The sequence below is a fragment of the Oxyura jamaicensis genome, chromosome 3 (genome assembly GCF_011077185.1).
Source record: "Oxyura jamaicensis isolate SHBP4307 breed ruddy duck chromosome 3, BPBGC_Ojam_1.0, whole genome shotgun sequence".
In the NCBI taxonomy this organism is placed as follows: Eukaryota; Metazoa; Chordata; class Aves; order Anseriformes; family Anatidae; genus Oxyura; species Oxyura jamaicensis.
Genome location: NC_048895.1, coordinates 55,437,476 through 55,451,155, shown reverse-complemented (window position 1 = coordinate 55,451,155; position 13,680 = coordinate 55,437,476). Strand labels below are relative to the sequence as shown.

Sequence of the window (13,680 nt, the reverse complement as noted above, 5' to 3'; positions counted from 1 at the left end):
GTTTTCTTTCGTCATGGCTCCCAGGTGGCACACCTGCACTACGGATAGCTGAAATCCATGTTGTTTTTTTTTCCTTTTTGCTAGTATTACAGATAAAGAACATGCCACTCTACAGTCATCACTGTGGCATCACCACATGCCACATTTTCAGTCATCACTGAAAATGCACAAAAAAAACCACCACCCTAAATACAGCTGCAGGACAGATTTTTCTTGTTACACAGCATTTTATGTACCTGAAGGTCCTTTACAGCTAGGCTGCAAGAAAAAAAATAAAAATATTTTCATGGTGATTTAACTTAATAGGCTTTTAAATAAATTACCAACAATCTATGTCTTCTGAGGGCAACCATGCTATTAGGGGTCCTCTACCAGCTTTGTAGGCTTACCTAGAATAATAGCGACTTTGTTTCAAGTTGCACAGCTCCTGCTTGGAGAGTTGTTGTATGCAAATAGCTGAAAAACATTACCAAAAGCAAAAGGGAGACAAAGAGCCGCTGTTAGAAGGAGGATGTATCTAATCATAAAGTACACGACCTTATCACTCCCTGCCATGCCTCTGTGATTCATCGCCTGAATGCCCAGATCCTGAGCAAACCTTGCAGCCCTCCCAGGGCAGTGCCACCGCGGAGGCCCTGGGGCAGGCAGTGGGTAGGCGAGGAGCAGAAAGCAGCGGAGAAGGACAGAACAGGCCTCCCTTGAACCTGCTTCCAAATCCGTCACTGGTATCCTGTCAGTTAAACCCTGCTGCCATGCAAGCAGATGGTTTGAAGTGGCCTGACGGGGAAGGCTCGTGATCAAATACTCCCAGAGACATCAGTGGCAACCACAAAACCAGCTCGGCAAAGGCTGACGGGTGCTGACATCCCTGCCCTTGACTGAGGCACTCGCCACAACCTGCAGGTGCTGTCACAAGCACAGAGCTGACCTCCCAGCCAGCCTCCGTCCACGCCGGGGGAGGATTTGGTTTCAAAACAACAGGGATCTAATGCTCTCACATGGAACTTTAAAACAGACACGTGGAAGATGCTCCCTGAAACTGAAAATAAGGCTAGCGCAAAGAAATAGTTGCCAGAAGGGTGCTCAGCCAGAACCCAGGACACCGGGGTGCTGGCCTGGAGAACATGACAAAACAGACTCCATAGCTGGAAGTAGCTCTGAATTAGGACACTGCTGTAAGTTAATTAGCTTTCCCACCCACTTTGGCCAACACCCTGTCAGCTTGGTACATCTGGGTTCACGTGCTTGTTAAGCACCTTGCTGGGGGTGACTCTGGGCTGGTGTCTCTGTGCAGCACCTTGAAACACCCAGACCGGCCCACCGCTTGCTTTAGGACCGCCTGCGTTTTGTGATGTGGGATATGAAGATAACCAGCTAATTCAGCAGTTTAACAGGCACCCTGGAATTACATGCACTGCACAGTACTTCTCACCCTGCGCTGGCATGCTGGTAGCCCGACTCTGAATGTATTGCACACTGAAAATTGCTGGGTGTGCCAGAAACGTGGGATTGGGCCACTGTAAATATAACTGCTGAGAGTACGCACTGCCTTAGAAACTTCCCCTGGGGAGTGGGGGTCTTTGAGATTTCTTCCCCCAAAAACTAACGGTGCAAAACTGTCAAGTTCATATTCTTCCCTGTAGGTAGTTAAAGACCAGCTCAGTCAGGATCCTTTGTATTTCAAGGCTAAATTGCAAGGCAAAAAAATGTATACGTTATTACAGTTACACTGTGGCACCAAGTCGCAACACACACGGATTTTATGCCCTGTATTATCTTGGCTGCCTAGGTAAAATGTTATATATACATTTTTCACACCCTCTAAGGTGTTCTGAACTATGGAGCATCCTGTTATAAGAGCAACACGCACCTGGCAGCATTAGCACTAGGTATGAAATGCAGCCTGATAGAAATTCTTCACTCTTAGTGAAGATTTTTTTTTCTGCTTTTTGTTGGGAACATTAGTATATTGCTTGGTGGTTTTACAGTTTCCCTGCTCCCTTAACTTACATTTACACAAATAAGATTGATGGATTCCGTGTCACGTTTACAGAAATACTTGATAATGCACAAGCATGTAAGAGACTAATTAGAACTGCCCCTGTTCCTCTGCTTTGCTACTGAAATGAGTAGGCAACAAAAATAATAGAAACAAATTCACAGGAACTACAAGCTGTAAAAACCAGATCATGCCATTTACTGTATCTTCAGAGCAGCAGTGCTATGTTGTCCCCTACAGGGTACTTGTTGGTTCTTTCTCTGTGCCTGTAAAGATTCTCACAAAGATCCAAATAATGCCCTTTTTATCTACCTGCAGATGAAACTGCACAAGCTAGCAGTTCCCGTGCCCAGTATGATTTTTATTCTGCTGCATGCCATGGGGCCAGCTTCTGCCTGGCTGTTAGGAGGCATTGCCAGCAGCCACAGTGCCCACAGGACGGGCTCCCACCCACCGGCTGACCGCAATGTGCTGACTGAGACATCAGCACCGTGCCCGTGGCTCACCTGTGCCTTTCCCACTGTGGTGGTGCTTCCCCCTGCTTCAGGTGGAGGTGACAGCTCTCCTCTGCCAGCACTACAGACCACAGCCTGGTCTCCTTCCCTTTCCTCCTGGATGACTACAGGGCTGCCTGCCCCCCTCAGGGCTGAGCTCCTGCGGGTAGCAGCAGCCAGCTGGGCTCGAGCACGGTTAACAAACCCGTGTTTCCAAAACGGCGGCACGGTCCCCGTGCAGTGCCACCCCCACAGGCACAAGCCCAGCCTCAAGGGAGAGCTCATTAGCGTGGGCAAGGTGCCACGGGCCGCGGTTACACAAAGTCCGGTTGCAGAGATAACGGAGCTATACATAGCTATACTAGGAACAGCAATCTCTGCCGGGAGAGCCTGAACATACCACCAGCAACTTGGCCAATCAGCTGTAGAGCAAAACTTTTTAAAAAATGGTTTGCTAACAACCAGATCCTTATCAAGCAGCCTTCCTGCATCTTCTCCAACCTCTGCTCTCAAGTGACGCTGTGGTACCTGAATCCTTCAGCGGCTCAGAAGACGTCTGCAGCACTACGGGTGTGTGCGGTGAGCACGGAGGCAAACCATTCCTCTTACAACGCCCATTTCTTGCAAAGATGCGCGGCGAGAAGCAACTGTTTGGCCCAGCAGAGCTCCAGATTTGCTGTGCTGTTTTGCAGCATTAAAGCTAGCTCCCGTGCACGGAGGGAACAAAGATCAGTGTACACAGCACTCCAAATCCAAGTCTAATTACAATCATAAGATTTGCATAGCAAACAACAGTAATTTACCCCAAAGTAAAACTGCACTGCTCCATTACTCTCATGCAGCTTTACTGTAGAAGAAAGCCAAATAAATCTCTTACTGAAATTTTCTAACATATATTGCGTTTGCAGTATGTAAGTCTTGATTCTTCTTATATAAAAGTATGTGAGGCTTCCCTGCTCTGTGGTTTGTTTTGAAGCACCCATTGCTGGACAAGCTTGAAAAGCTTGTTCCAGAATATTATTTATCTGGCAAAAATTCAAAGTACTCAATTAGCAAACAGTTAATCCCAAGTTATTTTCCCATTATTGTGGACCACTGCCACACATTTCCTCTGTAAAAAACCTTTATGAAAGAAGCCTTGCATGTCCTAAGTTTGATGTACAAAGTGCATTTACAAAGGAGCTGAAGCTCTTAACTGACAAGTAATTCATCCAGTTAACGTTATAGTAAAGTAGAACTCCAGTTACAATTACCAGAACTATAGAAGAATTTTATTTAAACGTTTACCTCCTGATAGTTTGTCATGCTAAATTTTCTACTGACTTGCAGTCTTTAGCTGTAATGACTGATCCCTAGTCCAGCATTAAAAAAGGTGAACTTTTCTTCAATTTCTCTTTTTTGTATCACTTCTATCTCATAAAAGAAAATCTTGTATTAGCAGGCAGATGCAACTGAGCAGCTACGCAAAAGAAAAAAAGAAAGAAAGGATCAGGAAACCACAGCCGGGGCTGACTCTGCAATCATAACCGCTCACCTGAGCAGAGACTGCAAACTTGCACATTCATACACATGTGAATTTGTATTATTTGGGAAATTCAGTGGAGGAGCAGTCCTGATCTCGTGCAGGGATGAGCAGCACTGTGAGCCTGAGTGCCCCTGCCTTTTTTAGGGCCCCCACTCCCCAGGGACGGTAATGGTGGGTGGGTGGCTTGCAAACATCCCAGCAATCGTCCTTAACATTAAGCACATTTATAGCAACATGACCTCATTCTACTAAAATGTAAAACTTAAAAACCGAGTTACTATATTTGGAGATGGAAATAAAGCAGAAACGTGCCTTACTGCCACACCACGCTTCGGGTCGGGCTGGTAAGTCGTGCCGGCTCCCCGGCACCAGGTGAGCCCAGGCCTTAGGCCCCGACACGTGCCGGAGTGACATCTTCCCTCCCATCGCCCCTGTCATGCTCCTGTGCCCCCACCTGTGAAGGAAGACGACTCACATGCATTTTCCTGACAGACATGAGGCCAAGCACGTAAACTTTTCAGAACTCCAAAACTATGTGTTATACAAACACATAAATGATAACAGTGACTGTGATTCAGTCCTAGTTCCTAAGAGGGAGTAACCACGATGACAGTTGAGAACATCTGGGAGCAGTAAGGTTTTCGTCTGGTGACGATGCAGTACTACCACAGGCACAGTCGGGAAGAATTCACCCAGCCTCCCATAAAAAACCATCCTCCCACTGACCCCCGCGAGGCTTTCTACTGTCGTCCTTCCATTGAGCAAATCTTAGGAGCAAAATAATTAAAGAAGATTCAAGGAGCACAGACGGGCTGTGAAATTCAAAAGAGGACTGCACACAGCAGCTTCAGCAGAGTCTCACGGCGGCTGTGCAGCAGCAGGATACCTGTGCTCTGCTGTACATTACAAACTTCACACAGAGGAGAAATAGAAAGGTACCTTCATGGTCTGAATGCCTGAAAGGGCAATGCCTTACAGGACTTTCCTGTAAACCTAGAGAAAAGAAAAAATAAACAGCAGGGAAAGCACGCCGGAGTGTTTATCGAGTTTAACTTCCCTCTGCAGTCTGAACAACAAGTTTATCAAAGTTCTTGTTAGCTTCACTCATCTAAAAATGACTTCAGATCAAAGCATTGGTTGACTGAAAGCTAAGTTTAAAAAAAAAATTTCTTTCTGGTTAGTCTCAGGACTAAAATGTATGTGTCACATTTCTGGTACACCGCATTGGTTTGGTTGCTATCAGAATCCATATATTTAATGTACAGTTCAAATGAAGTCACTTCCTGTAGTTTACATGTAATAGCTTCTAATCAGCCTGAACAAAGAGACTTCTCTCGTTGCTGAAAGCTGAATATATTTCAAACAATCAAATTGAAAAATGCAGTTCGATTTTTGATTTATTTTTTTTTCTTCTCTCCTCCCTCCACTGGCTTGGCATGAAGTCATATAAAATTAGATCCAGAAACAGAGGAGGAGGTTTACAGCAAATTCACAGAAAGAACTGCCTTTTTTTTTTTTTTTCAAGAAACAGCCTCAGCCAGTGCGGCGTGCTCCCACAAAATGCCAAGCAAAGGCTCCCTGCTGCAGTCCGCCCGCCTCCCCCATATCAGCCAGCAGCAGCTAGTGCAGGCAGCGGCTCCTGGCTGCACCACCTCCCCGCTTTAGGTCTTAGCCAGCACCATCCAAACCATGCTGCTTCAGTACTGCAGACAGCAGAAGTAAAATCCCACCGTCCACAGAAACGCAGGCAACCACCAAAAGAAGTCGCAGCCAAACTGCTCGAAAGCACCCCGTGGCTCCTGGGGCACATTTTGGACCCCCTGCTCTATGCCCCTCGCAGCAGAGGTTTTACCACCCACAGCAGAAGTGGCTTTAATTGGTCTCAAGTACTTTTCTTTGGGGGAGATTTTTGGCAGGCTGGTTGATTTATTTTAGTGTGAGATCATTTAGCGGATAATGCTAATGCTACTGATGTAATTTAAGAGACACCAGAAATTTCCTTTTTTTGTTGTTGTCTAACAAACAACAACAAAAAAAGCATGCATGGCTTCTTGTATGTATATGTATGTAGGTATGCATGTATAAATACACATGCACACAGCCACACACACTGTATCAAGAGTGTGGATGTGGTCAACAACTTTATTCATGGCTGGTCAACACCACGGTTTCAGTTCTGATAAATGAAGTGTAGAGATTCTAATGACTAATGCCTCATATTAATCTTTTGAAATATTTCCAACACTTGCAACACTCCCTTAAAAGGGAACCTTAGACTGGGTCTCTCTCTCCTTTATGTGGAAACACATTGTCGTGAAACTTTCCATTGAACTTGGTTGTTACTGGCCACCAAGTTCAGATGTTGCCCGGAGGAGAATGACAGATGGCTTGGTCACAAAACCTGCCTCTCCCTGGGAGTAAGAATGAAGCAGGTAGGCACACTCTGGAGAAGGAAATACATGCTTGCTCTAGGACACAGTGAGGAAGAGCGGCATGACAGGGAAGCTCTACTCGTGTTGCAGCTGGAGCACCTGGAGTCTTTAGGGGCAGTTTTAACTAAATGAGGCAAGGCACAGCTAGTGGGAATAAAATCACAGTGGGACCATGGGACCCAGTTCTGCAGGCAGACGTCCATACGCTTAGTTCTTCTGATGTGTGAGTAGCCACATTAGGAATAAAGGAAGTTGATGTGGAGAAGTGAATACATGGACACCTAGGACTAGTTGTGGCATCGAGACCTTGGAAGGCCAAACCTGAAAGAACACTCACTATCTGCACTACATTTAAGAGAAACTGTGTGAATAAAACTGGGGAACCAGTTAATTTTCTCATTCCAAACCTCCTTTGGGCATTCTAATTCATCCAAAAGAACTAAAACTTTAATTCTGCTTTGAGCTCATGAATCCCAAAGAATATTTAGAATCCTGAAACACAGATACCTTCTTTTAAAAGCTTTGTTTTCATAAATGAAGGGTCACTAACTGCTTAGCAGAACAGCTTTAACCCTTACTCTGCATCACCCGAATAACAGAGGACATAGCAAACAATTTCTGTTATGGCACTAAGTGCCTTAATTTTCTCATTTCCAGAATGCAGAGGATGCTTCAATCCCCGTTTTCCTGGGAATAAAGTCCCTAGGAGACCCTCAACCCTAGCTTTTATGGTCCCATTAAATTATTTTCCTCTTTTAAGGCATGATGTGATTTCTTTAAAAAGTATAGACATTGGGAAGCTCTGCCTCTGGACAAACACAAGGCTTTATTGCTGTGAAAAGAACATCCACACATACAACTGTCGTATCTGTGTTTCCGTTTACTTGTTATCTTTTCCTGAGATCTAACACACACTTCTTTTTTCTACCCTGAAGATTTTCAGTGAGAACCAAAGGATAATTATCTAATGTCTTGAGTGATACTGTACTAAAGAAATTACATCCATCTGAGCTTCTTTAATAGACTGATTAGGAAAGGATTAAAAAATAGCATCAATAGACTGGGCAGCAGTATATTTTCCTTATGATAATTCTTCTCAGGCATAAGGACAACCTTGAATCTATTTCTCTAAAATATAGAATTACATAGCACACAATTAGAGTATTACTGGAGAACTACATTTAAAAGTTGCAAAAGTTTGTGAGTTTAGAAATGATTACAGATATTTTTTTTTCTGCAGATGAAGCACTCTAAACTCAGATTACAATGTATCTCCATAAAGCCCTACTCATCCTCCTGTAGACAGTCATCTTAGTTTGTGATTAAATAAAACCCAAGCACTCTATCTAGAGTTGTTTCTGATTAATTTCTATTTTCTTTAAACTACTTCCAGAAATAAAAAATAAAATAGAATAATAAAAAAACAATAGTGTCTATTACTAGATCTAAGAAGCAACCTCGCAAAGCAAAATTGCAAACAATTCATTTTTGTACTTTGCTAACTCAAAGAACAAGATCAACAGGTGTTAAAGGCATTATCTTGAGGGAAATGCACCATTCCTCAGATATGTATTCATATAACCCTAATATTTAATATCCTTATGTACTTGGAGCTGTATATGGTCACATACTACACGATGCATTTAGTATACCTTAATTCTATTGGTTGGGCATAAATTACTTTATACGCCTTGTACTTCAACATTGCCAATAGATCACAGCAATATTAATATTTCACAAATCCCTGAAGTTAGAAGAGGTGAAGAAACAACCGTCTTGCCAAAACATCCTCACGCAGTTTCCTTCACACATCTGGCTAAACACTTTCCAGTCAATTATGTTAGGCATAAGTGATTCTTCCCTGCCTTATCACCCAATTAACCAAACACAAATGCTAACTTCTGTGTCATATGTGAATATACTTTCTTTCCCTTATACTCACAAAAAAAAGCTGTGATCAACGGAGTTTTCCAAGACTGTGACTCTTTTTTATTTACACCATTACAACTACCCAGAAACCAAAATCCTCGCTGCCCAATATTTTTATAACATATATAGATTATGTTATTAACCAACCAACAAATGTATCTCCTTTCTAATTTAAATTTTAGCTTTAAATTAGTTTTAGCTCTAAATTTTAGTGCCTTCCAATGACTATCTTCTGTAAATACATTTACATGTGGTCCAAAGAAAAAAAAGAAACATTTGTATAACAGTAATTGCCATTAGGCAGCTCACAGATATAAATATCAGGCTGCTTAACATCAATGTTTTTACATCTTTTTCAAAATCGTAAATGAATTTGCTTTTTTGATTTTTCCTCTGAAAATCTTGGAACTTTAAAAGCAGAACCCACATGCAAAAATGCTGATGGTTTGCAGTTAAACTACACGTTTTCCTTTTCAGGATCACCAAGGATTCTAAAGAAAGCACGTTTGTATATGCAGCCTCAGTGCTTCCAAGAGAAACAGATAAGTTATCTGCTGCAGAGAAGAGCAAAATGAGACAAAACTAGTAAGATTACTAGCTTAAAGTCACTTAAGGGAAAAATGCCAGACTGAGGAACACAAGCTACTGCAATAAAACGTGAAATTTTCCAAGCACTCCCACTGAAAATATGGGATTACCCAAAAGTTTTCATAGAACAGCACACACAGAGATGCTTTGAATCAGGTTTACAACACAACAACAGCAATCCCTGCTGCCCTGCAAGAACAAGGCAGCGTGATAACCAGTACTCCACCCGGAGCTTCCCCACAAACGAAGAGATGACATTACTTAACTTTTTTCCTGCAGTCAGAACTTGCCCACACCTGAATGTTGTAGCGACATGAGCTCAGAAACTTTCTTCTTCAGTCACTGCAGAAACTAATATAGAAAATCTGGTGATCTGTTCTCCTGTTTTCAGTAGAAAATTTACATATGAATTACACACCAAATTCCTTTGGTCTGATAAACTGTTCTGGACTTGCATGAAGAAAATACTGCTTCTTCATTACCATCCTCCTCTTGCTATTCTTTGTTGTCTTTATGAAAAACCTGTATCCCTAAAATCAGCAAACTTAAAGGTAAATCCATCTCTTGACTTCCAGTCGACGCACAGAAACAGAGGTTTGGAAATACACGCTTACATTTCAAGGGATTTTAGGTTCCCAGATTTTCTGCCAGACAGGGCCGCCGGTTACTCAGCTGCTGTGTGCATAAGTGTTAACACAGTGATTTGTACTGGTCAAGAAATCATCTGATGCAATTCAGTTGATTCTCAGAGACATAAAGCTGGGTATATAATTGCCTACATAAAAGACTGATGTTAAGGACCCGACTGCAAGACTCAAATACCAAGTTATTTCCTATTACTTTTCATATTCATTAATCACTGTTAATTAAAGAATAAGTGAACACAACACAAAGGCTAAAAACAGCACAAGAGTCACTAAGGTGTTTCCCATGACACAACACAATGCAAACACTGTTTTTGCACTCAAGAATACAAATGCAAACATTTCATAATCATACTATGCGTAGGAATTCAAAACAGCCCTTACCTTAGTTTAAATTGCACTTTTAGTAAAAAGTCACACTATTCTAGTAGAAGGTGGCAGGAAACATGCCATCTTCCTTCAGCAGAGTTTTCCAAATGCCCCTGCGCTCAACTAAGTCTAGCTCTGCTCTGTTTTGTTTTCACAAGAGGACCCATTCAGCACCATGTGCTCCTTTTCAGCTGTCAATAAACAGAGGCAGTGAATTCCCCAGAGCTTCACAAAGCTAGTTAGGCATAGCCATTCATTTCTCCAGGAAAACAGGGCATTGATTTCAGCAAATTCCCAGGGAGCAGCGACAACAAAGGGATCAAAGACCCACCTCCTTTCCTGCATGGCTCTCAGAGAAGCAGCGACAGGTTTCCTGAAGACGGGGCTGGAGCCCCAGCGACCACCGCATGCTCCATTCACGCTCATCGCCTTCCTACACTCCCGGGACAGCCCCAGCGCCAACCGTGACAAACCCCTACATTCAGGCGGCATAATGTACTGCACGCTAGTTCATCCAAGGATAAAAAGAAAAACAAGCTCCAAGGGAAGTCCGCTACTTCCCTGACTGGTCGAGCCTCAATAGCTGCCAGACATTTTATAAACTCCCCTCTCCTTTTTGCCCCTCGCTTCTCCATCTGAAACGGAGAAACACTCGGTATCTCCAGTTTGTCGTGATGAAACTTCATTGGGATGCTGGCTTTTCTGGATTATTTCCATGGGCTTGAAGAGGTAGCTACTGGAATTTCAGGCCTGGCCACAGCAGCCCTTGCACTGTGTAGCCATGATATTTCCTGTGTGCAATTTGCCCCCACTTGCAGCATTTTTTCTATAGGAATCTAATAAGGGTGGTTTGTTCTGGTTTTGTATTAGATTTAGTATTTTGTTAGACTTTGTATTTTTATTTATACACATAGTCTTCATTAATGTGATCTTGAACAAGATTTCTAACCCTAGAATTTGACCCTGTACTGAACCAAGTATTGGTGACAGACAATGCTGTGGTTAAGCTTAGGGACTGGGCGTTAGGGCTACATGTCTACTGCTACCAGCAGAGACTGCTTCCTGGTGCTGAGACCACCAGGCACATGGTCCACATGTCTAAACACCCCTCTCTGCCTTCTCTTTCCCCCACAAACAGATTAGTTACATCCAAATTCCTTACATGGAACAGAGCCTGACAGACGTTATGCCCAAAATACACCTTGGTGTTGCATGTTGCCGCAGTTACTAAGCTCATGGCCTGACTCTGTGCTATCTATATAAGAGCAGGCATAAAGGTCTAGAGTCAATTCACATCTGTACATAAATCCTATGTTACTCTTTAGCGTTCTCCTGTGTACTGACATCTTTCCCAGGCACTACCTGGCTGCCACAAACCCCACACGCTGGAAACATGCTGTTTTTCCACCAGCTGGAAAGTAGAAAGTCCCCTGAGCCCTGCTACTGCCTGGATGCTATTCGCACACCTCTGAGGGAGACAAACACGACCGAGCGTCACAGGACCTGGCACAGCACAAGCGGTATGACAGTGAGGAGACCGGGGGCAGGCTACAACAAAGTGGTAGGGACAACCGTTCATTGCACACAAGATAGCTGAGGACATGAAGTAACATACAAGTGCAGAGTAATGGAAAGATCTAAGTTGGCAGAGATCTCTGGGGATCAGCTAGCCCTCCCTCCTACTGAAAGCAAGGGACTTAGATTAGAACCATGCAGGGCCCTGTCAAGCCACGTCATGAATATTTCCAGCATGGGAAATTAACTATTTCTCTGGGCAGTCTATTCTAATGTTTAATCAACACCATGGGAAAGATTTTTTTTTTCTTATATCCAGAGGCAATCTATATCTATATCTATATCTATATCTATATCTATATCTATATACCATGAAGCAACTTGTGGCTGTTGCCTCATCCCACCACGGTGCATTCTTGTGGAGAGAGTGCTTCCACCTTCTTCTCCATAACCACTGTTTTTATACTGGAGACATGATCAGTTCCCCCAGGCCTTCTCCAGGCTGAGCAAAACCAACTCCTTCAGCCTGTCCTCACATGCTAGGTTCCTCAAACCACTGATCATTAGGGAAAGCATGACAGCAGTGCTGACATTGAGCTGAAGATGAAAAAAAAAAAAATGCTAGAGCATAAATTAGCTGAAATGGATGAACTAGCTTAAACGACCAAGCAGAGTTGAGGAGTCTTAAGCAAATCTGACCAGGACTACTACACAAGTCACCCTACCCTCTCTCCTGTCTTTAACATCACACGCCTGCTGTTTGCTTACTGTATATAATGCAGTCAGGCATATTACTTTCCTCATCCATCTTCATTAGAACTCTCTCCATATCTAACAGAACCTAAGTACAATCCAGAATTGCCAGTTGGCAAACAAAGGTTGAAAAATTCACTTTCTCAAATAACTTGATCTTGAACTATATATATTGCCTCTACAAACAGGTGCTATCTGCCAGTCAGCCGCTGATGCTTTTATATTTATTAATTGATTACAATTGATTACAGTTATTGACAAAACATATATATTTTTTCCTTGTTCCTTCTTAGAAAGGACTGAAGACTGATAAAATGGGTTCCCCAAATTCCCCTTCTCTTACACTGTACAGCACGCAGTTGGGCAACCCTTGGAGGCAATAATTAAAAAATGGCAGCTGAGCACTGGAGAGACTCCAGAAGAAAGTATTTAGAGCAATAAGCATAGAAAACGTGCTTAATGCTGCAGGTAGGCTGGACTGAGAGTGCAAGTATCAAGGAGACACAAGAAGTAGATTTTGCAGTAATTATGACAGCAAAGTGTAAGAATATGCCACTTGCATATTCTTCACTGTTGGAAAAGAAGGATGGATAATAGTGATGAGGAGTGAGATTTGGATATGACATGGATAATGATGCCTTGGAAACACAAGAGTTAAATTCACAAAGTGATTAAAACCTCCCAAGCATATCTCTTGGTAGTAATCCCAGATGGCATTAGTGCCAATGATAGATAAAACATTTTAAACAGAATTGTGATTTTTAAAGTCTCAATGAATCAGTCTGTTCTTATACAGGGGACAGATTTTTACAATTTTACTCATATTAAGTCATGCCTTACTCCAAGAATAATCCCATTGATTATGATGGTAATACTGTTCCACAGATGTCTCAGAACAAATGCATATGTAAAAGCAGACTTCATATTTAAGATAAAAGACATCAACCATGAGCACATCTGGGAATTTGATATAAACATATGGTACAAAAAAATCACGGCAGGATGAGAGAAGTGTACTTACATAGCAGGTCTGTGGACATGTTTACAGATCAGGCAAAGGAAACCTATATAAAATAAAAGAAAAAGAAAGATCAGTTTTCTGAACTAGTGCCATTCATATTTACATCTCATGCTAGTTATCATATCCATAGCTTTTAGTTCTTTAGGAAATGTGGAGAACATATCTAGGGAAATCTAGCAAGGAATAATTTAAATTTGAGGAGGAAAAGAGAAAATCCATCTATTATTAACTCCAGAACAAATGAGTCCACTTCATTTCACAATGTGAATTGACAACATTAAAGTAATGCAAAGTAATTAAGTCAGAGCAATTCACTACATCCCACTTCCTCATTGATATTTATTATAAAAACAGAATTTTCAGTTGCTGCATATTTTACCCCACTGCATGCCATTTTATGTTTAAGCCTGC

General features: G+C 42.4%; 1 protein-coding gene across 2 annotated transcripts in view; it reads right to left on the bottom strand.

The window, feature by feature from the left end:
- Positions 1–13,312, bottom strand: part of PLAGL1 (PLAG1 like zinc finger 1) — a 30,386-nt gene extending 17,074 nt beyond the window's left edge. Inside the window, exon 1 of one of the 2 annotated variants that reach the window (XM_035321437.1) lies at positions 13,270–13,312. In XM_035321437.1, the coding sequence (XP_035177328.1) occupies positions 13,270–13,288 (19 nt within the window). In that variant the 5' untranslated portion in view covers positions 13,289–13,312. Of the gene's footprint in view, positions 1–3,021; positions 3,187–13,269 lie in introns of those variants that run through there. The other variant, XM_035321439.1, reaches the window with a different exon arrangement.
- Positions 13,313–13,680: the final 368 nt, after the last annotated feature.